This window comes from Microtus ochrogaster, unplaced genomic scaffold (assembly GCF_000317375.1).
Source record: "Microtus ochrogaster isolate Prairie Vole_2 unplaced genomic scaffold, MicOch1.0 UNK10, whole genome shotgun sequence".
NCBI lineage: Eukaryota > Metazoa > Chordata > Mammalia > Rodentia > Cricetidae > Microtus > Microtus ochrogaster.
Window position 1 is genome coordinate 4707031 of NW_004949108.1, and position 22808 is coordinate 4729838.

A 22808-nucleotide genomic window follows, 5' to 3' on the forward strand; every position below is an offset into this window, starting at 1 on the left:
AATGTAAGCCAGGAGGGAGGTAGGGTGTAGGGACCGCTGAGAGTGTAGGTTGTTGGCTGGCTCAGGGCACAGCAAGGGGAGGATGAAGTGTAAACAGCAATAAGGTCAAGAAGCGGTCAGGCTGTTGGAGAAGAAGACTTCGGCTCTAGGGAGGAGACTCAGGGTCCCTATGTTCCACAAACCTAAGGCAGACAGTCCAGTCTAAGGAAGGCTGGGGTGGGATGGGGAGGTAGTGGGTCCTGGAAGCATCCCAGCTACACCGCTCCTCTGAAGTCCCCCTGGTGCCGCCCTACAAGCCCCTCCCCCCAGTTCAGGCCCCGCCCCTCATCGTGCTCTAAACTGACAGCAGCTTCAGGCCTGGTGTTTGCATACAAAGGCAGCCCACGCGCGCAGTTCCTCTTGGTGAGTAGCAGCGGGGACGTGGGTCCCAGATGATACCCTGAGGCCCATTCTTGGGTTGTGGGGACCCGCTAGGAGGCTACGAGGGCCGCCTCGCATCCCGGGCCTTATCATGGAGCACACGAGTTTGCAGGGACCCCACGGGGCGGGGGAGCTGGGACCCGGATGAGACCCATCCCGAGGGGCTTACTTAGGATTCAGGCTTTGCCGCCCTGGATGCTGAGGTCAGACTGGGAGGTTGACCTCCGTGCCCAAGGGCACACCTCCGCAGGGTGGCGGCGAGCTGGGAACCCTGATTCTCAGGTTACCCTGCAGGCCTCAGCGCTGCTGTGCGGTGTGGTGGTCGCTGGGCCTGCCTCTCCCCCAGCCTGGACGACAGACCGTTTTGCGTGGGGAAGGCCAGGGGAATGTAGAGTGACAGCGACGTATTGGAAGTCATCTTAAGTAATGGGGCGGGGTGGTTAGAGTCGGGTGGCTGCCTGCTAATTTGTGTTCCAGTAGTTGCTGCAGACACTCACCCTCCTATGGAAAGGAAACGAAAGCCCTGGGCAGGGCTGGTCTGGGGAGTGGGGGACGCAGTGGTTTCCCACAGGGCTGTGAAGTTGTGGGGAGGGTAAGCCTGTATGGGTCAGGTCCTTAGAGGTGTGGATAGCGACCCAGGAGGGTTCAGACATGAACGGCCCACCCCTTGTTTCCATACTGTGTGTTTTATGAATGAAAGCAGTTTAGGGGTGCATAATAATTAAGGCCTGATTAGCACCCTGGCAAGGGAACTTTGCAGCGTCCCCAGAAAGGCTGAAGGATCCCAGTGGGTCTGGTTCCCCTTGTTGACAGAGCTTCCTGTTTGCTGACACGGCTTCTGCTGTCACGGGTTTTGTGTGTGGGTGTGTGGGTGTTTTTGGCCCTCATCCCTGCTTGTGTAGAGGCTGATGGTTGAGTTGGGAAGCCTGGCTCCTGTGCTTGGTACCATCTTGGTGGCTGTGCCACCCCATGTGACTTCTTCCCTCTGGAGGTGGCAGTTGCCAGCATTCTTACCATGCTTGTCACTTTGGAACAGGAGTGCTCGTGAAAGGGACAACATGCCTGGTCTTGTTGCCTGGGTGATAACTTGGGGGTCAGATGAGGGAGATGGGATCCTCTGCTGCTGTCTGGAACGGGAGGTATCTGCTGGAGGGGCTGGGCGAGGCCTTTTGCTTATCTATTGTGCTCAGAGCTTTGGGCTGGAGAGAGGGAAAGGGTCAGGAGATGGCAGGACAGCTGACCACTGATAGCTGAAAACCAATGGGCCAGAGAGGCAGGCCTGGAGCCTGATTATCAGTTTCCCTATTTAGAGTGAGTGAAAAAAAAAAAACCATAAAACTACGGCTTCATTTACCCGATTATTGCCCAAATGACATGCTTTGGAACAACTTCAGACTGTTTCTGCAAGGGGGAGCTCAGGGGTCCACTGAGCACCCTTTGTAGAGCTGGGCTAGTCCTGGCTAGCTGTCGCTAGCTTCTGGTCCATACCTGAGTTGCCTTGGTTCCCTCCTCCCCCAGCTTAGATTGTGAATCCATTCTTCCGGGGTCTTCTCCCTCTTCAGGTTCAGGGTCTGAAAGGGACCAGTAATATTATGAATTGATTTTAGCCAGTATGTAGGTGGAGATGTTTATGGGCATGGGTACTTTGCTCTAGGACGGCTGGGCAGGGGTTTGCTGTCCTGTGCCCTAACAGCCCTGTTTGGATCCTTTTGCAAAACAACCAGGAGTGAGTAGTGCAGGCTGGTCCGTGAACCGACTGCATTTGAACATCCTCACATGTGAATTTGGAGCTGTTGTAGCTTGGACTGGCCTGGAACTTGTTATGTATGTAGCCCAGGCTGGTCTTGACCTGTGTTGCCTGGCCTAGCCTGGGACTCAGGCTCATCCTGCCTCAGCCTCCTTCATGGATGCTGGAATCGCAGGTGTGTGTCGCCACACCCTGCCTGACACCATGTTTATTATGGAACACGAGTATACCTTTCCAGTACCCCTGTATTCATCTGAATCAGTACTGTTCCCTGCTCTGCCTTTTTTTTTTGTGTGTGTAGGTACAATCTGAATCCTTTAAATACATGCAAAGTACTCTGCCGTAAGAGACTTAGTACTGTGGCAAGGACCCTTTAGGGGCTACTTGCTAGTGCCTCCGGGTGGCAGGTCCTGTTTAAGTCACCTGTCTTCCAGGCCCAGAATGGAGCTGCAGTTCTCTTGGACAGGCAGGGAATATGTGACCTTTACAGATGGGCTGGGGCAGGATTGGAGGGGGAGGTGCAAGGATATACAGAGGTCCCTGGAGCAGAGCATTCTTGACCAAGATGTGCAGCTGGCTTGGGGGCCCTCACAAGTGTGTGAAAAGACACTGGCGCTTCCAAGGAGGGCAAAGGTCCTGCGTCCTGCAAGGGAGCTAACGGTTAAGGGCTGAGGTTTCAAGTCCCAACTCAGGGCAGGGTCACAGAGCACAGGGGTCACGTTGTGTCTGCGTGTCTCTTTCCTGTTGGCCAGACCCCGGGTGCTTCTTGGCAGGGACGTGAGGACACTTATTACCTGGGATTATAATAATTCCTTCTTGTTGCCAGAGCTCAGCTCTGAGAAGTCTGAGTGTCACTTAGCTGACCTTCCAGCCAGGTCAGGGACCATGTTCTAGTTGTCCCTGCCACTCAGACAACCTTATCAGAAACAGTATTCAAAATTAGTGTTTGTGTGTGTATGTATGTGTCTGTGTGTCTGTCTGTCTGCATGCCGTAGCATGACCGTGGAGATCAGAGGACAACTTCAGAGAATCTCTTCTCTGCCCCTACCCCGTGGATTCCAGGGCTTGAACTGAGGGCCTTAGGCTCATCGGTCAACACCTGTCCTGGTGAGCTCAAGCCCCTTTACCTCCCTTTTGTGTGGAGTAGCTTTTATTGACACAGAGACCCTGAGACCAAATGTACAGCAGTTTTCAGACCTCCCATTAAAAACTGACGTGAAAGAAATGCTTTTGTGGATGGAAAAGCCGAGGTCAGCCGTATACCCACTATGAGTATGGGTATTTATAGCGCCTGCAACTCCCTTCCACTTTTAATAGGCTCACACTATTCCATATTTAATGTGGATGGTCCGTAATTTGTCCATCCAGGGTCTTGTTGGTCTTGGAGTGATTTCTGCTTTTCTTCCATCACAGCCAAGTCTACGGCGACTGCCCCCACAAAGATGCTATTGTCTCTGGGGGCTAGTGAGCTGGCTCAGCAGGTAGAGGTGCCTGCTGCCAACCCAGAATGGCTGGAGTTTGATTCCTGGAACCCTCATTCGTGGAAGAAAAGAACAAACTCACTAGTTCTGTGGGAGCAAAGAACGGGCTCCCACTAGTTGCTTCTTTTTTGAGGTCACATATATTCTGTGACATGAGCATGCACTGGCCTGTGTGAACACACACGCTAAAAACACAGTCTCCTTTCATCTGTAGAATCAGTTTTTGCCGTGGAATTGCTAGGGTTTGCTGACCTGTGCGAACGATTAGAGCTGAGTGTATGGTCTGTGATTCCGCTCTCACTATTGGAGGATTTATGGAATACTTTGATTGGGGGCCTTCTGAAAGGCCTTAAAAATTAATCATTTTGTGCATGTGTGTTCAAGGGTGTGTACGTGCAAGTGGGAGCGTCTGTGTAGGTATGTATGTGTGCAGGTGGGTATGTCTGTGTGCAAGTTGGTGTTTGCAGACGTGTATGCATGCAGGTGTATGTGTGTAGGTGTGTGCGTGCAGGTGTGTATGTCTTTGTGCAAGTGTGTGTGTATTTGCTGATGTGTGTGCAGGTGTGTGCGCAGGTGGGAGTGTCAGTGTAGGTATGTGTGTCCAAGTGAGTATGTCTCTGTGTGTGTAAGTGTGTTTATGTGTGTATGTGTGCAGGGTACATGTGCACATGTCGGGGCCAGAGGTGGACCTTCCTTAGGTCCACGTTACCTTTTGAACTAGACTTTCTAACTGAATTTGTTGCTACTAGTTGAGTTGGATTGACTGTCCTGGTGAGTCCCAGGGATTTCACAATCCTTCCCAGTCCTTTCCAGTCCTCCCCAGTGGCTCACTCCTGGCTTCTAATGTCCTCAGGCTTTGGAGTCTCTTCCTTTACTGACCGAACCATCCGTCTCTTGATTTGTATATGTGAGTCTGGGATGATGAGCTCCTTGGACAGAACCATCCAGGTTTCCTCTGCTGTCTTGTGAGCCTCTTATGTTCCTGTGACAAGTTTTCAATGGTGCTGATCTGAGGCCACCCTCAAATGATACTAATATTCCAGGTGATGGAATTGCACTAATAAAGTTGTGGGGTTAGGAGAGCTATCGTGGGACTTTGGAATTTTGGCAGATTAAAAAAAAACGGGCAGGGGAACAGCATTTCTTGGCAGGTTCATGAAGCCTGCTGATGGATTCTAACAAGTTTGAACGAAATGTAGACTTTCCTTGTGTCATAATTAGATGAGACTCGTGGCACTGCTTGATGATGTATGTCTCTAGGCCATGTCTGGGACAGTCTGAGGCTGGGGTGGTGGTGGCTTTGCCAAGCACCTGCGGAATGCCAGGGTTGATGTGGGGGAGGGTGGTGGCCTTCAGTTTCAGGTTGGGGCCTTGAAGTGAGGTTCCCTTCCCCACACGAGCTCCACGTCCATCTAGGAAGTTCTTACCCTGAGATGGCGTTTCAGAGACCTTAGTGATGGTTCAGAATGCCAACCCAGAAGCGGCCACATCTAAGAAGGAAAAGAGTCCGTTGTTTTGTGACTCCAGAGTCCCACAAAGTCCTGGTTTGCTTTAGCTGTGGTTCTCAGCCTGTGAGCCACGACCCCTTTGGATGGTCCAGTGGCCCTTTCAGAGAAGTCGCATATCAGATCCCTGCATATCAGATACCCTGCATATCAGATTTACGTTATGACTCATTATCAGGGGCAAACTTATGATGAAGCAGCGAAAATAATTTTATCGTCGGGGATCACCACAACAAGAGGAACTGTGTTAAAGGTTTGCAGTGTTAGGAAGGTTGAGAACCACTGCTCTAGAGAATCCCAGGGTAGTCAGAGGATCTTCTAAGACCTGGTCAAGTTCTTATGTTTGAGCCAGAAACACTGCAGCCCCGAGGAGGCTGGCTCACTTGTTTGGAAGAGTGTAGCCCGGTGGCAAAAGGGACCAGAAGTCATCTCTAAGCACAGGGGTCAAAGGCATTTAGCCTACAGAAGAGAACCCAGTGTGGAGGCAGGAAATGGAGAGACGGACAACTAATGCCTAGGCTGGCGTACAGGAGACAGGTGATGTAAAAAAAAAAAAATCCTGTCCTCAGCTTGTTCAGTCCTGCCAGGTGCTGTATCTTGCCACATTTCAAGATAAAAGCCAGCAGCCTGGAAAGGCTTCGGGTGGCCAGCGTCTTCCAGCTGGTCCACCTGAGATGTGAGTGTCTGCTTTGTTCCCTCTGGTTGGTTTGATCTTTCTCACCCAGGAGTTTTCCAGAGGCTTTCTTCAGACCTAGCCTCTCCCTTTCTGCCTCCTTTCAAGGAAGCTATGGCACCGTGGCGGTAATGAGATTACGCTCCGGGAGGCACCTCTGCCCTGGCAGGGTTGCTCTGGCTGCTTATCTTCAGGCTAATCGAATTAGCTTCTTCCTTGAGCTTTTCAATGCCAGGGCAGCTGAAGGAAGTGAAACCTGGGACTTTGCGTCTCATGGTTTGAGCTGTAGAACTTTTAAAGAAAAATTGCTCAGTGTTTATTGGGAAGAGACCCTGGTGTGGGGGCAGAGAAAGAGCCATTTCTACCACCTTACCTGATTTCAGCCCAGTGGGTGCCTGAGAGGACCTGCCTTAGATTGCCTCATTAAAGGCCACTGTTGGTCACATGCCACCTGGGGTGGAACTATGCCTTGCACCGCAGGTCTTTTACTTATGTTTTTGAGGCAGAGATCTCAGGTAGCCCAGGCTGGCCTTGAACTTGGATTGTAGCAGAGGATGACCCTAAACTTCTGATTTTCCTGCCTTTACCTCCCCAGTACTGGGATTGCAGACTGCACCATTGTACCTGGCTTTATGCAGTGCTGGGGCAGTGTGATGATTGCTGCACTGGGTGGCACACTTTAAATGACTTAAGGGTTGGAGATGCAGCTCAGCTGGTACAGCGTTTGTCTGGAAAGCACAAAGTCCTGGGTTCGAGCCAGCTTGCCTTGGGGACCCCTTTCCCTGCCTCCTAAGCTCTGGTTACAGGTGTACCATACTGCCTAACTGACTTCATGTGGGCATTGTGGATCTGAATTCTACCCCTCACTCCTGCATAGCAAGTGCTTTATCCTTCACCCCACCTCCTCCGCCTCCATCATTTTCCCATCATTCCACATGCTGTCGCTCTGCCGATGGATGTCGGGGTCGATTCTTCCTTTTGGATGTGGTGAACATGAATGTACACATACCTTCTCAAGACCCTGATTCCAGTTCTTTAGATAATACACCTTGACATTGAATTGCTGGATTGTAGGGTTTTTCATTTTCAGGGAATTGCCGCCCTGGTTTTCAGGTAGCCGCACCATTTCCCCCTTCTCCCACAACAGCACACAAGGCCCCCAGATCCCCCACCTACCTGACAATATTGCCTGTATTCTGGTTAATGGCAGTCAACTTCATGAGGTTGTGGAGGCAGTGATGATGATGATGATGATGATGATGATGATGATGATGATGATGATGATGATTAGCTTAGTATGGGGTTGTCTAGGCAGCCCCTGGGTCTAGATATCACGGATAATTAATTCCAAGAAGACTGTTGTCCAGTGGGGCTTAGGAACAGTGTCCTGGTGCCCACACAGAGAACCTTTTAACATCTGCAGAGGCTTCCGACAGACAGCTGCTTCTCTCTGTTTGCAGTAAGAAAATACACTAGCCTTGCTCTTTGCTCAGACAGTGCATGGTTACCCAGGGGGTGAGTTCTCAGGGTTGTTCACAGGGGAACTCTGCCTATTCTAGGTTTTCCCATTAGAAAGAACCTGTTGGAGCACCGAAGTGATCAGGCTCCTTCCAGCTTGGACTCTTCTGCTCTACATTCCTGTGCCTGGGAGGGTTGCTTTCTTGAGGTCACAGGGCAGAGCAGCCCTGAGCATTGGTGATGAGGGGTGCCTCTCGGGGTGCTAAACGGAGAGGGAGAGTGTCCCTTATCTCTGGCCCGTTAGAATTGGAATTGGGCCTCCAGGCATTTGGGACTCTGAGCACACTCATTTGAACCTGGGAAGCTGGGATGCTGAGATCTGCTAACTGCCCCCAACTCTCAAACCTTTTTCTTTCCTGTGCAATGTAAACTGAAGCCCCCACCCCAAAGATACACACCCAGTATTAAAGATTCTAGAGGGCCAAACTGTTAACCAATTGTAGAGAGTTAGAATCTTGCAGATCCAGAGCTGAATTAGCTTGAGCTGCTTTTATACTTTGTTTTCTAAATAGCCATTCACGGTCCACACCTTTGTCTGACTGTGTTCCTCACCTTACCGCTGCTGTGATAAAACACCATGACCAAGATGATTATAGAAGGAAGGCTTTACTTTGGTCTATGGACCCAGGGGGAACAGAGTCCTCACTGTATGGAGTATGGCAGCAAACAGGGGCAGGAAGCTGAGGGTTCGCATTGTCAAATGCAAGCGGGAAGCAGAGTGAACTGGAAGTGACAGAGGCTTTTAAGCCCACCCCAGCAACATACTTCTGGCATGGCTCCATCACTTAAGGCTCTCCAAAACAGGGCCACCAACTGGGGACCAAGTGTCCAGATGCTCAGACTGTGGGGGAGATTTCTCGTGCAACATACCACACTGATGTAACTTCCTTTGGACTATCTGTATCTTGCAAAGGTCTTCTGCTGGCTTCCACCAGTTCAGAAGTTAAGGATGTCATTAGAATACACTGGAAACCTGTAGCAGAGTTTTCTCTATTGTATACCCTGCTTATGTGGTCCCTGCCAATTATTAGGTAAATAGCTTGATGTATGATTTTCTTTGTCCTGTGACTCATACAATCCCATGCAACTAATGGTGTCATGTTCTAATGGTGGCGCCCATGATTTAGGGCATTCGGAATCTGTGTTTTTGGGCAGTGCTCACCTGTATTTGCTTTAGAATAAACCACTTCTTACTCCATTTGAAGTGAGAGCTGTGTTTGCTTCATAGCAAGGAAAGACTCAAAGTGGGTCTCAGCTGGCATGGGCTGGGACTTCCCAGCCAGAGAGCTTGCTTGGTCTGTTGTTCAGCCATAAGCTCAGACCCTGTAGAAGCAGGGAGGAATTAGGAGAGGCTACGGTGGACATCACAGGGGCCTTCACTGAACCAGAATAGAGTTGATTCAGCATCCAGTGAGCCTGCTTCTGGCCTTGATGCCAAGCTTGTGGTCATGGCCATTGGCTTTGTGACACTGGGACCTATTTCTTGGTCCCCCTGTGAAAGGCCTCCTACCCACAGGGTTCTTGTGAGGTGCAGGGATAGGAGACATAATAGAAATTGTGCAAAAACACCCTTAAAATGCTTCCTCTTTTGCTAGGTACAGCAAAAGTTAAAATTTCAAGTTTAATGTGAGGATGACAGGTAAGGGAAGGATGAGAGTTACACCGTTGTGGTTTTAAAATTGCAGGTCTTTTTGGGACCTCTACCTCTCTGTTTTTTGTTTGAATTTGTTTTCTGAGGCAGGATCACATGTAGCACAGGCTGGCTACATGAAAACCTGGTGCTCCTCCTGGAACCCCCTGTGTTGGGATTACAGGGTTGTGCTATCACTGGCTTATATTTTGGTTACAGCTGTATTCATCCTTTCCCACAAGCCTACACCAGGGACGGTGTAGTGTTATAGTGCCAGGCCCGTAGGGTAGAAGCCCCAAATGTTTGCTGAGGGTGGCAAGTGGGTGACTGGTTGGGCAAATGCTTAACATACCTGTCCCCTGGGGTTGTCACGGTTTGGGCAGGCAGGGACTAGACGGAGGCTGATGAGAGCCATTGCCTCCCTGTTGCCTAGCAGGCTTAGTTTCAGAATGTGAGGCAGGGTGACTGGTGGAGGAGAAAAGTGGACATCTGTCACACTGGACCACAGACCCTGTGGGCTGCAATGCCAACCCGCCTTGTCAGAGATGCCCGTGGTGCAGCAGTGGCCATGTTTGAGAGGAAACCAGCTGCATCCTGATTGAATCTGAAGTCTGCTTCATGAGAGGGGATGCACGCCTAACACTGCAGAACTAACTGGCCAAGAGCTTATGGCCAGGGCTGTCAAGGCCCAGTGGGAATCTATGACTGATGTTTTGCCAGATGGGAGCATAATTAAGCTGCCTTCTAAATAGTCACGTTTATGACGTTACTTTGTGTGTGTGGGCGTGGGTGTCACTGCGAATGTAGAGCGATTGGTTCCCATTCCTCCATGTGAGGCTTAACCAGTGGAGCCATCTTGCCAGCGCCTGAACAGTTCATGTTTACCCACAGGGGCAAGCGCAGCTCTCAGACTTGGTCAGGGACATTTTTCAGCTGTGAGCACTGGTGAAGATGGGGGGGGGCGGGCTCATAACTTGTCAAAGTGTTGAGAATAAGTGTGTGCTAAGTGCTTGGCACTAATTGGGACACAGATGTCACCCTGTCTGAGGCCCAGGGAGCATCAGGCATGGAAGGCCTGGGAATAGAAGAGCGAGGAGGGCTCACGGAACAGTGATCTGCGTGGTCACGTCTCCTGGATCCCTAGGAGGCACTGTCTCCCGTTAGTCACACAAATGAAGCACTCTCTTTCCTCCAGGGTCCCAACGAGACAACATTGCCAAACAAATGTGTGAGGTCACACCCATAGTCGTCCTGGGATGTATGGACTAAGCCCAGTGGTCCCCCGTGAGGACTTCTGGGCCTTGCTGTGCTGGACCCTGTGGTGGGAAGAATGCCAAGCTTCTTGACGGAGTGGGAGAAAGGGGCCAATGCAGGGGGTGTTGTGGAGAACATTCCAGAGACAAAGTGATGTGGGCAAACGTTAAAGTATGTGTACACTACTAGATCCCTGATGTGGAGAAGCGCTGAGTTGGAGCCTTTGGGCAGCTGCCCTGTGTTAGGTGCCTTTGTGAACTTGGGTGCTGTGTCTTGTCCCTCAGGTTCAGACAATGAATTACGTGGGGCAGCTGGCTGGCCAGGTGTTTGTGACCGTGAAGGAGCTCTACAAGGGACTGAACCCTGCCACGCTGTCAGGATGCATCGACATCATCGTCGTCCGGCAGCCCAATGGCAGTCTGCAGTGCTCCCCTTTCCACGTCCGCTTCGGGAAGATGGGCGTCCTGCGTTCCCGGGAGAAAGTGGTGAGGCCTGGACACCCTCTCCACAGAGAACAGCAGCGTGGGGTGCTCCCCCCTCGGCCTGAGCTCTCACACTCAACATAATTTAACGCCCACCAACGATCCCCTTGTTCCAGTTACTAGCGTGGTGTCAGTTACTCCAAGATGACAGGCACACCCCTGCTTATCAAAGTCAGAGGCTCAAGGCAGAACAGGCCAGGGCAGAGGGGCATGGCGCTGCAAAGCAGGGGAGCGCCCACTCCCTCCTGTGCCTGGGGGCTGGTTCTGTGTTCTCAGCTAAGGCTGCCAGGCAGAGTCCTTCCACGTGATCTGGCTCCCTTACTGCATGGCGGCTGCTCACGGGAGACTAGGTGGGCATGGTGTTTTTATGAGCTGGTTTCCCGAAAGTCCAATGGAGTGACTTGTATTGCATTCTGCTGGTGGACATCAGTCATAAGCCTGGGGTACATGATGTTTTTATGACATTGTTTTGAAGTCCTGTGGTTGGGTGTCAAGTCACAAGCCTCTCTCATCCTCCAGGAGAGGGGTAGGATGCACATTGGTGGGGAATGGAAGGTTCTAAAACAGCAATGGCAGCATTAGAAACCCAAGCTCCCTCCCTCCTCCCTTCCCAGTGCTCAGGGCAGGTGTCTTTGGATGAGGGACACCTACTGAGACTTGAGGTGTCAGCTTTCAGGGACATTCACTGTGTCCTTCTCTGTGTCCTCCCTTCAGGTGGACATAGAGATCAACGGGGAGTCTGTGGATTTGCACATGAAGCTGGGAGACAATGGAGAAGCCTTTTTCGTTCAGGAGACTGACAATGACCAGGTGAGAGGTCATTTTAATTTAGTACGTGACCAAAATACTTTCTTCTGTTAATATTGTTACTGTGTGTATATGGTGTGTCTTAGTTAGGGTTTCTATTGCTGTGAAGAGACTCCATGACCACAGCTACTCTTCTAAGGAAAACATTTAATTGGGGCGGCTGGCTTGCAGTTTCAGAGGGTCAGTTCATTCTCATCATGGCGGGGAGCATGGTGGCATGCAGGTAGGTATGGTGCTGGCTACATCTTGGTCAGAAGGCAACAGGAAGTCGACTGAGACACTGGGTGGTGTCTGGAGGATAGGAAACCCACAAGCCCGCCCCCACAGTGACACACTTCCTCCAACAAAGCCATACCTACTCCAACATAGTCACACCTAATAGTGTGGCTCCTAATGGTGCTGCTCCCTATGAGATTATGGGGCCCATTCACATTCAAACTACCACATGGGGTATGTGTCCGTGTATGGTGTATACGCATGCGAGTGTACTGGTGATTGTGCCAATACACACACGCGTGGAGCCCAGAGGAGGATGTAGGTGTCTTTCTCTTCACTTTCACCCTAGTTTTAAGACAGGCTCTCTCCCGGAACTCGAAGCTTGTTGTCTGGTGAATCTGGCTGGGCGCAGATCTCTGATGACCCTCCTGTCATGGTCCTCCAGTGCTTGGCATACAGGCACTGTGTGCTCATGCCCAGCTGGTCTATGGATGCTGAGGATTTGAACTCAAGTTCTCTTGCTTTTCCAGCAAGCAGTCATGATTTCTTGACAGTTTTTTTTTTTTTTTGAGACACTCATACATCTTAGCTATCACAAGTGTGGTTCATTGGGATTTTTAGTCGGTTCACAGATAAATGCAGCCATCATTCTGTTCAGTTTCAGAATGCTGTAATCACCTGAAAAAAAAAATCCATGTTGAATGTATTACCTCTTTATATTCAGCCAATCTTTCAGCACCCAAGCCCAGAGCAGTTGCTGAGTTACCATGTCCCTATGTCTTAGGGTTTCCATTGCTGTGATGAAACACCATGACCAAAGAGCAAATTGGGGAGGAAAGGGTTTACTTGGCTCACACTTGAGCATTGCTGTCCGTCACTGAAGGAACTCAGGACAGAAACTCAAGCAGGGTGGGATCCCGGAGGCAGGAGCTGACGCAGAAGCAATGGAGGGGTGCTGCTTACTGTCTTGCTCCACACGGCTTGTCAGCCTGCTTTCTTACAGCACCACCATCCCAGGGGGGGCATCCCCTCCATAGTCTGGGCTCTCCCCCATTGATTGCTAAGTGGGAAATGCCTTACAGCTGGATCTCATCAAGGCTTTTCCTTGACTGAGGGTCCTTCCTCTCTGATGACTTTAGCAAAACCAGCCAGTCTGCCCTATTTTGAGTTTTCTTCTGAACGAAACCACGCAGGGATACTGCGTTTGTGCCTGATGTCTTTCACATTGTGCAGCGCGTCAGGATTCAGCTGTGGAACCGCACATGTCTGAATTTCAGTTTTGTTATTAGTTTATTTGTGTGTGTGTGTGTGTGTGTGTGTGTGCCAGAGCATGTGTGGACAGCAGAGGACACCTTTCGGGGGCGGGTTCTCTCCTTCCTCTGCGTGGATCCCAGAGACGGTACTCAAATTGTGAGGCTTCGCCAGAGGTGCCTTACCTAGCGAGTCCTGTTCGCCAGAGGTGCCTTACCTAGCGAGTCCTGTTTTGGGCCCAAACTGTTGAGTGTTTTCAGTATCTCAGAAGTTTGTTAGACCACATTTCCTTTACCTAGTCGTCTTTTGGGTTGTCGCCACCTTGTGGCGAGCGTGAGTAATGATGTTGTGTGCATTTGTATTCAAGTTTCTGTGAGAACATAAGCTCTGGTCTCACCCCCACCCCTCCCCAGTGTATACCTAGGAGTGAAATTACTGGATTGTGTGGTGACTTAATGTTTAACACTTTGAGGGGCTGGACCTGAGGAGATTGACTGTGGTGTAAGAGTGCTCGCGTTGCAAGTTGGAGGACCTGAGTTTGCATCTCTAGCACCCGAGTTTAAAAAAAGCTCAGTACGTGGCTGTGATCCTAGCCTTGGGGGCAGAGACAGGCAGATCCAGAGACTGTGCTGGCTGGCCAGCCAGTCTAGCTGAAACAGCCAGCTTCAGGTTCAGTGAGAGACTGTGTCTCAATGCTGTAGGGTGGAGCGTGACAGAGAAAGACACCCAACAGCCTGTTGGGGGCCCTGTGAAGCAGTCTTGGGCAGGGTTCCAGACTTCAGCTGGTCCCTTACTGGGAAGGAAGCTCCAGCATCCAAGGTTTAGACTTCCCATCATCTGCTGCCTGAGGGAACTGCTTCTGGGCTGGAAGCCAAGGGCTGCTCTGCCCCACTGTCTGCTGCGGCCCCTCAGCCTCCAGGCAACTCCTGTCTAAATGGGAAGGCCTGAATTTCCTAGCTGAGATTTTTGTAACCTCCTATTGCTCCTGGCTGAGGCCCCTTTTAGGCTCTGGGAGTCAGGAATCACTTGGGGCCTGGATGCTACAGAGGCTGTTTAGTAGCTGGCTCAGCATTTGTGGCGGCTGGGAGCCTGCTGAGAGCTGGGACCTGCATACTCTGTCACCGACTGTCCCCTTTTGCTTGTGGCAGGTCTTACTCTTCTCCAGCTCTCTCTGATGGGTCCCTGTCTGTGGGAGTGATTTCTTATTAATAAAGAAACTGCCTAGGCCCATTTCATAGGCCAACCCTTAGGTAGGCGGAGAAAACAGAACAGAATGCTGGGAGAAAGAAGTTGAGTCAGAGAGTCGCCATGGTTCCCCCACTCCAGGCAGATGCAGGTTAAGATCATTCCTGGTAAGCCGGCTCGTAGGCTACATAAAATAATAGAAATGGGTTAGATCAATATGTAAGAGCTAGCCAATAAGAGGCTGGAACTAATGGGTCAGGCAGTGATTAAAAGAATACAGTTTCCGTGTAATTATTTCGGGGCATAAGCTAAGCTAGCCATGCAGGCGGCAGGGTGCCGGGGACGCAGCCCCCCTGCCGCTCCTAATTCAACACCTGTCTCCTAGCATACTGGCTACACAGCTGGATGTGCTCTGGAGTGGCAGGCCTGTAGGTGAACTGTCATCTAGATTTTTTTTTTTTAATTAGACTGGGCCTCGTGCTGGAATGTGAAAACACACACTTACACACACATACCCACTCATCCATCGAAACCCACTCCTATTTACTCTGACACTCAAAGTAACGTAAAACTGTGCCCGGGTCCCAGCAACAGGGTCACGACTTTGCCCTCATTTTTCTCTGACGTCACTGGCAATGGCCTGACTGGTTATGATTATAGGGATGCTGTGCTGATATAAAACAGTATCTGAGGACTTCATGGCTCTGATCCTCGTAACCATGAGATGTTGTGTTGTCCTGCTGTGTCTCTCTCCCCTCGTCATGGTCCTCCTTCACCTGTGTTAACAGGACTCATGAACACCTGCCTGTAGCACGAGACTCTTAACCTCAGGGTCTTGAATTCTTCCCCATGTTGGGCACCAAATATAGCACAATTAATAAAAACCCAGAGACAGACACTGGGGTTCAACCTGAAGGTCAGAAAAGCAAAACAGCCAGTCACTGGCTCTTACCTCTACCTCAGTCCGAAGTGGCGATCCTGCCTCCAGGAGTCTCAGAATGAGACTGTGAGTACAAGCTGTCTCCTCCCGTCTTATATTCCTCTCTAGGGCTGGGATTAAAGCCGTGCATCACTACTACCTGGTTTCTATGACAAACTAGCATGGCTACTGGGATTAAAGGTGTGTGTCACCACTGCCTGGTCTGTGGGGCTGACCAGGGCGGCTGTTTTGCTCTCTGATCTTCAAGCGAGCTTTATTTATTAAACTACAAATAAAATATCACTACACGTGCCCTGTTTAGGAAGTCATCCCCATGTATCTGGCCACATCTCCCATCCTGTCGGAAGGAGCTTCTCGAATGGAAAGCCAGCTGAAAAGGAACTCCGTGGATAGAATCAGGTGCTTGGATCCCACCACAGCTGCCCAGGGCCTGCCTCCCAGCGACACCCCATCCACTGGTTCCCTGGGGAAGAAGAGGAGGAAAAGGAGGAGGAAGTCTCAGTTGGACAATCTCAAAAGAGATGAGAATGTCAACACGTCTGAGGATGAAGACATGTTTCCCATAGAGATGAGCTCTGATGAGGACACAGCACCGATGGACGGAAGCAGGTAAACAGGGCGTGAAGACGTGCCTTGTGCTGGAGGAGGGTGAGCTGAGAAAGACGGGCTGTGTGCTGGAGGAGGGTGAGCTGAGCTGAGGAAGACGGGCTGTGTGCTGGAGGAGGGTGAGCTAGTTTCTTTTTTCAACAAATTGAGCTGAGTCTGTAGCTGAGGATCACCTTGGGCTTCTGACCAGCATGCCCCTTGCTCTCAGATGCTGGGCTTATAGGCACACACTATCATGCTCTGTCAGATGGGGCTGGATTTGAATCTGAGAGTTAGGCGTGCAAGGCAAGTACCAACTGGACTATATCTCTAGTCCCAAATGAGTTACATTTAAAGATGATTTCCATCAATTTATTTATTTATTTTTTCTGAGTTAGGGTTTCTCTGTATAACAGCCCTGGTTGTCCTGGCGCTCCCTGTGTAGACCAGTGTGGCCTCGACCTAACAAAGATCTGCCTGCCTTTGCCTCCCAGAGTGATGGGATTAAAGGCGTGTGCCACCATCGCCCAGCCATAGTTTTTTTTTTTTTAACTTTTCGTTTTTCTGTTAGGCATCTTAGACTGAATTTTTGCAGGCAGGCGGTGGACCCCGCATGGAGGGGATGAAGCATTGTTTTAGTTTTTTAATCTAAGACACAGTCAGTCACACCATTCCTCCGTGACTGATGACCTCAGCTATCTGAAATAGAATTGAGACACAAGAATCAGCAGATGAGTATTTCATGAACAGAACTGTTTTCTCAGCATTGTGATTTATTTACTGGTGCTGGGGATCAAGCCTGTGGCACCAAGCATCTCTGTGGCACCCTTCGCCCTCTCATTGGCTGCCCAGAACCTGGCTATTGTTCCCTGAGCCCCAACTCTGCATGTGGCCTTGAGGGAGATCTGTAGGCCCAGAGGGTACTCAGTCAACTCAGAGCCAAAGGTGGCTGGAGCCCAAACTCACTTTATGTTAAGCAAACCTTTCCGTTATAATTTGAATTATTCCTAAATTTAATGAGCCTGTCTCCTTTTAGTTTGCTTTGCTTCTAAGACTGCCACAAAGCTCTGTTTGTAAGTATGTATTTTGGTGCAAAAAGCCAATTTTGAAAACTAAATTTTAAATATTATTTGCTGTCTCAGATTTTTATATAATTCCATGTGGCTTTTGATAATTTTTATGTCTCACTAACATAAAGAAAAGATAGAGAACACCAGGGATGGAATGTTCCTCCACTTCCTTGTTGCTGTATTTTATATTTTGAGCTGGGATCTTATGTGGCTGAAGATGACCTGGAACTTCTGGTCCTCCTGCCTCTACCTCCCAAATGCTGGGATCATAGGTGTAGGTGACTCTCAATTTCTGTGGTACTGGCATTGAACTTGATAGGCAAGCAGCCAATGGAACCACACCCTCCAGTCCTCAGATGTCCTTTTTTCCTGGCTTATACTGGAACTTGGCTGTCATCGCCTTTACTAACTGTAGCATTTAACCTACTGTGGGTACTGGGACTATTTGGCTTGGGCTAGTTATAATGGCCTTTTCTTTGTGGCTTCCGTTTCAGAGCCTGGCCACAGGTAGTTCCAGCATGGCTTCTGTGGGAGTGGGGTCCGGAACCGTGTGTTGTAATGTCTGTGCTCCTGTCTGAGGCCAGGGAGTTTTACAGTCGTGTTCAGTTCAAAGATGCACATTATTCATGCCGTTGATTTACCTGACTAGACATAAAGCATGTTCTGTGTGGATTTGTTTATTTAAATGGCATTCCCCCTGTATATGGGAATGTTCTGGAACATCAGGATCCAGTTCTGTGTGGATTTGTTTATTTAAATGGCATTCCCCCCTGTATATGGGAATGTTCTGGAACATCTGGATCCAGTTCTGGCTGACCTGCCACTTAGGCTCTGGTGAGGGGTAGTGTGAAAGGTGACAGCAAGAGGCTGTAGGTGTGGTAGCCAGGTGTGGTAGCACACACCAGGAGGTCCAGAACCAGGGAAACTGAGGCAGGAGGATCACGAGCCTGAGTGACTTAGTGAGACCCTATTTCTAAATATGCAAAGTAGGCAGTAACTCAGTTAGTTTACTGGTAGAGTGCCTGCCTACCATGTGTGAGCGCACACGCACACACACACACACACACACACACACACACACACTCTTTGAGGGTGCTGCAGGGGTACACACACACTTTGAGGGTGCTCCAGGATACACACACGTGCTTGAGGATCAGTGGTACTTCACTAGCATGCTCACCATGTTCATGCGCTGGTGAAATCACTGAGTTTACAATCCACCCATGCACAAACACATCTATATATGCCGACATTTCACCTCCCTTTCCACCTCACTTTCTAGAATGTGTCTGAGTGTGACAGAGATCCTGCTGACTGATGAAGCCCTTAGATGTAGTCAAGAAGAAACTTGGCTTTATTGTGAATCTGCCCTTGGTAACTTTTGGCTTTTTTAACCCCCAGAACTCTCCCTAATGATGTGCCACCATTCCAAGACGATATTCCTAAGGAAAATCTCCCCTCAATTTCATCATATCCCCAGTCAGCATCGTACCCCAATTCAGATCGAGAGTGGTCCCCCAGTCCCAGGTAAGTTGCTTCTGTGTGTCAGAGGTTGCCTTTTCTGATCCAGAGGGTCTAGAAGTCAGCGTTAGGAAGCATGTCTCAGAAAACCCAGAAATAGAAATTAAAACTAAAAATTGTTAGGATCAGAAAATATGCCTTGCATCGAATCTAGACTCGATCTGCAGACATGTTGCAAGGTTCTGTGGGGAAGGCATACAGGAAGAAAGAAAAACCTGCTAAGTTACCCAATGCCCATTGGCAGCAGGAGAGGGCAGCACGGCCAACCTGGCCTTGGTCCTTAGCCCTGAAGTGGAGTTCAAACGTAGGAACATTGCTGCTGGGGCCCTCTGACGTCACTCAGGACTGTTGTGGGGATGCTGCCTACAGCTAATCCACACTGCTGGGTTCAGGACCACATGTTTCCCTGAAATGCCCTCCCACTTGTCCTGGAGTGCTCATATGAACCCGAGAGCCCAGCTGCAGCCGCACAGAGTACACCTGACCTTCCCAAAGACTCCAGAGGCTCTCAGAGCCATGCCGCCTATGAGGTCAGGAGGGCCTTCAGAGTGCTTCTTCCCAGAGCCTAGGAAGGACATAGATTGAAATCCCATGCTCTCCATGGGACAGGCTTACCCCCGCTAGGGTGAAAACTGCTTGGTTCTTGGGTGGCAGACAAATCCTGGGCATAATGGTCTGCGGCCCCTAAGGGACCACAGCTTTAACTGTCGTGGGTGGAGGACAGATTGTTAACTTGCTCAGGATGCTGGGGGCTGTGGAGGTAGTGGAGAAGATGCTGAGAAGCACATGGCTGTGCCATCCGTGGGCTGTCCCACCTGGTACTGTGGTGTCCTTGTAGTTTAGAATGGCAGCGGCTGCACCCTGGGTCTGCAGTGTGGGCTGCCAGCCTTGCCAAAGCACCCCTTTTGGTTCCAGTTTGCTCAGCGTCATCTTGAGAATGAGGCAGCAACGGCCAGCAGTGTGGGCTGTAGTGTAGTGTGTCCCATGCCTGATTCCAGCTTGGACTGGCAGGAAATGTGGTCTGCCAAGGGACAGGGGGCTGCCTGTGTAGATATCAGCCCTGCCATTAGGAACCTATTGCTTAGCTACATGTATGTAGCTTAAACGTTTTCTGGTTTAACTTCTTTTCCTATTGTCGTCATAAAATACCCTGAGGAAAAAAAAAAACCTTAAGGGGAAAACAGTTTACTTTGGTTCACAGTTCAAGGGTCTGGTCTTTTCCCACAGCAAAGTCAAGGCAGAGCTTGAGGCCGCTGGTCACAGGGCATCCACCGTCAGGAAGCAGAGAGATAAATGCGTGCCAGTCCTTCGTCCCCTTTCTCCTTTCATGGAGTCCAGGATCCCGCAGGGAATGGTGCCACCCACAGTGGGGTGGATCTGCCGGTCCCAGTTAACCAAATCAAAGTAATCCTCCACAGTCCTGTCCAGGAGCCCATCTCCCGGGTCACTGTAGATTCTGTCCTGCTGACAGTTAACACTCAGCCACTACGTGTACTCAGACGTGAAGAGCACCTCCTGCTTTCTAGAGGCCCCCAGTTTGATTCCCAAAACACACTTTGGGTGTCTCACAACTGCCTGTAGCTACTGTTTAGAGATCCTGTGCCTCCTTCTGCTCTCTGTGGATACCTACACACACACACACACACACACACACACACACACACACACACACAAATAAACCCTTATAAAAACATGAAAGTAATTTCAAAGGTAGATTTTATTTGACCTATATTTTGTTAGAAGTTTATTTAAAAACAGTAGCAAGATATTTTGAGCTGGGTGATGGTGGCACACAAATTCCAGCACTCAGGAGGCAGAAGCAAACAGATCTCTGTGAGTTTGAGGTCAGCCTGGTCTACAGAGCAAGTTCCAGGACAGCCAGGGCTCCACAGTGAGACCCTGCCTTGAAAAACAAACAAAACAAAACAAAAATTCCACTAGCGAGATATTTTTAAGTCTTTAAGGTCAGTGACGCAGCGTAGGTCAGTTTCAGCTGGCTGCATGTGAGCAGTGTAGGACAGGATTTCTAAGATGCCTCATGTGTTCTTGTCTTGGCTCAGGGGAAATAACCCCTACAAAGAGAAAACCTAGGGTTTAGGAAGAAAACAATGCAGGGTCTTAGGAAACTGCTAGCCAACTGAAAAACCAATTCATTAACCTGACGAACGCAAACGGAATGTTTCAAACCAGCCCAGAGAATGTTTGTCTTTCTTTGCTTCATGAGTCCAGGATACTGGTAGCATAAGATTGTGACTGTTGTTAAATGGATTATACATTAGGTTAAGTAGATACTCATGTCCACACTCAGAATGATGTGTTTTTGTTAAGGAGACCATAGACAGAACCCATGTTCAAGTCTTTGGATCATGTAGTTTGATTCAGTACTCAGCTTCAACCAGACATGGCTGATCTTGTCTTTGCTCAGAACACAGGATAAAATGGGAAGCCAATGGGTCTTTTGGCAGCTTCCTGTCTTTGCAACCCAGAAAGTTAATGCTCACGTCCGGGGGAGTAGCTCAAGTTAGGGGCGTGCTTGCCTAGCATATGTGAAGTCCTGGCTTCACTCCCCACCACAGGGTAAAACCAGGCGTAGTGGTACATGCCTGTAACCCCAGCAAGTGGGAAGTGGAGAAAGAGGAACAGTTTGAGGTCAACCTGGGTAACAGGAGACTCTGCCTCATAGAAGGTTCATGTTTATTTCCCACTGATCTCAACATAGACTCGCCTTTGCTGTTGAACAGCCAAATGCTTCCCCTTCTTAGAATTGTTATTGCTGAGAGCTGCTGAAGCAGCCATAGGAGATTGCATTGAACTGACCTGTGATTTTTTTCTTCTTTCTTTTTGTTGTGCATCTTTCGGTGCCTCCAGCAGCCTGGTAGATTGCCAGAGGACTCCCCCTCACCTTGAAGTAGTGGCCGAGGGAGTTCTCTCTAGCTCTTGCCCTCCACAGTCTTCCCACTTCCGTGCTTCGGAAAGGTAGACCAGTTCTTACATAAGCCGTGATCTAACCTCTCTGTCTTACTTTCCCTTAACCCAGTGACTTGTGAAGAACTTACTGACAGCTGCTATGAAATAGAAAGTTTGATCTAATACATAAAATCAATTTTGCTCACTAACCAACTTACTTATGAAAAATACGTACCTCCTTTCACTGTGAGCCATAAGTGATTAGTCTTGTCTATTTATTTGAAATTATTTGCTTTCCGTGGGTATGAATGTTTGCCTGTATGTATGTTCGTGTATCACATGCATGCAGTGCCCTAGGGAGCCACAAGAGGGCGATGGACCCCTGGAACTAGCATTGCAAAGGAAAATTTAAGCTGGGTCCTCTGGAAGAGCAGCATGTGCTCTGCACTGCTGAGATCTGATTGAACTTGTTCAAAATCCTTCCAGTGATCTACCTACCTCTCTGGGTGGCCTTGAAAGCCAGGACAGGGAACTTGAGACTGTTCAATCTTTCCTGTGGTGGGTCATTTGGCAGACAAGTCTGTAGGCTATTTTTAGAATGTCACTTTAGTAAATAAGTCAAGCCACTTACTGTAAATATTTAAACAGCCGATTAGCTGTCTGCAGAATGGAGTCAGACACTCTTCCCAGCGTTTCTAGAATGGAATTTAGAAGAATGGCATAGGATGGGTCTTAGGGTGTAGGTTTTTTTCCTTTTTATTAGGATCAGGTGTCTGAGATTTTTCCTCTTATTCCCCAGTATTTGCTAATTTTGTGGACATTCCTCCTCCACTTTTATTATCAAAGTAAGCATTGATTAATTCCTATCTGGGAAACATAACTTTTACAGTTTCATTTGACTTAAAATTTAATTTCACATTTAAGTATTTACTGACTCCAGCCCCCCAAAGAGAAAAAATGCCCTGTGGATTTTGTCTGTTTTGAAGCAGGATCTCACTAGTGTAGCCCTGGCTGGCCTAGAATTTGTTATGTAGACAAGGCTGGCTTGGAATTCAATGCAATCTGCCTGCCTCTGCCCCTTGATTGCTGGGGTTAAAGATGTGCACTGCCAGGCCCACCTCCCTTTCTCCACTGTGGCTTAAACTATTTCAAAATGTGTGTGTGTGTGTGTGTGTGTGTGCATGCGTGCGTGCATGCGTGTTTGTGTGTGTGTGTGTGTGTGTACGCGCGTGCGTGTGTAGTATGTGTTGTATGGGTCTATTGTAGAGTTTCTCATGCTATGATGTACCAGGAGCCTCCTCCCCCACAGACAGGGCTGGAACGTGAGGGTTGCCCCATGGCAGGGTGCTTTCATTGGAACAATCAGTGGTCAGCAGGGCCAAGGGAAGGGGTCCTATACATCAGTGTGAAATGAGGGCCACACAGCTTGTAGCTTGGCTTCGGGGAAGTGTCAGGGCCATGCTAGCTATGTATAAAATCTCTCAGATAGATACAGGCTACATGTGGCCGTGGTATTGTGTGTACTGCCAAGGGACCTCTGCTTGTGGTGGCAGGAAACGCCATCTTGACTTAGATAAGTGAGACTCAGTGCGGTAGGAGTAGGGGTGGGCGGGGGG

The 22808-nt window shown here is 49.5% G+C and overlaps 1 protein-coding gene across 3 annotated transcripts in view; it reads left to right on the plus strand.

Moving 5' to 3' along the window:
• The first annotated feature begins 339 nt into the window (after positions 1–339).
• The window catches only part of Lpin1 (lipin 1), a 56844-nt gene continuing 34375 nt past the window's right edge, over positions 340–22808 (plus strand). Inside the window, exons 1-6 of one of the 3 annotated variants that reach the window (XM_013353529.2) lie at positions 340–402; positions 10513–10713; positions 11425–11520; positions 15411–15718; positions 18166–18291; positions 21154–21261. In XM_013353529.2, coding sequence (XP_013208983.1) covers positions 10522–10713; positions 11425–11520; positions 15411–15718; positions 18166–18291; positions 21154–21261 — 830 coding nt within the window. In that variant the 5' untranslated portion in view covers positions 340–402; positions 10513–10521. Of the gene's footprint in view, positions 403–8153; positions 8376–10380; positions 10400–10512; positions 10714–11424; positions 11521–15410; positions 15719–18165; positions 18292–21153; positions 21262–22808 lie in introns of those variants that run through there. The other 2 variants (XM_026788958.1, XM_026788957.1) reach the window with 2 other exon arrangements.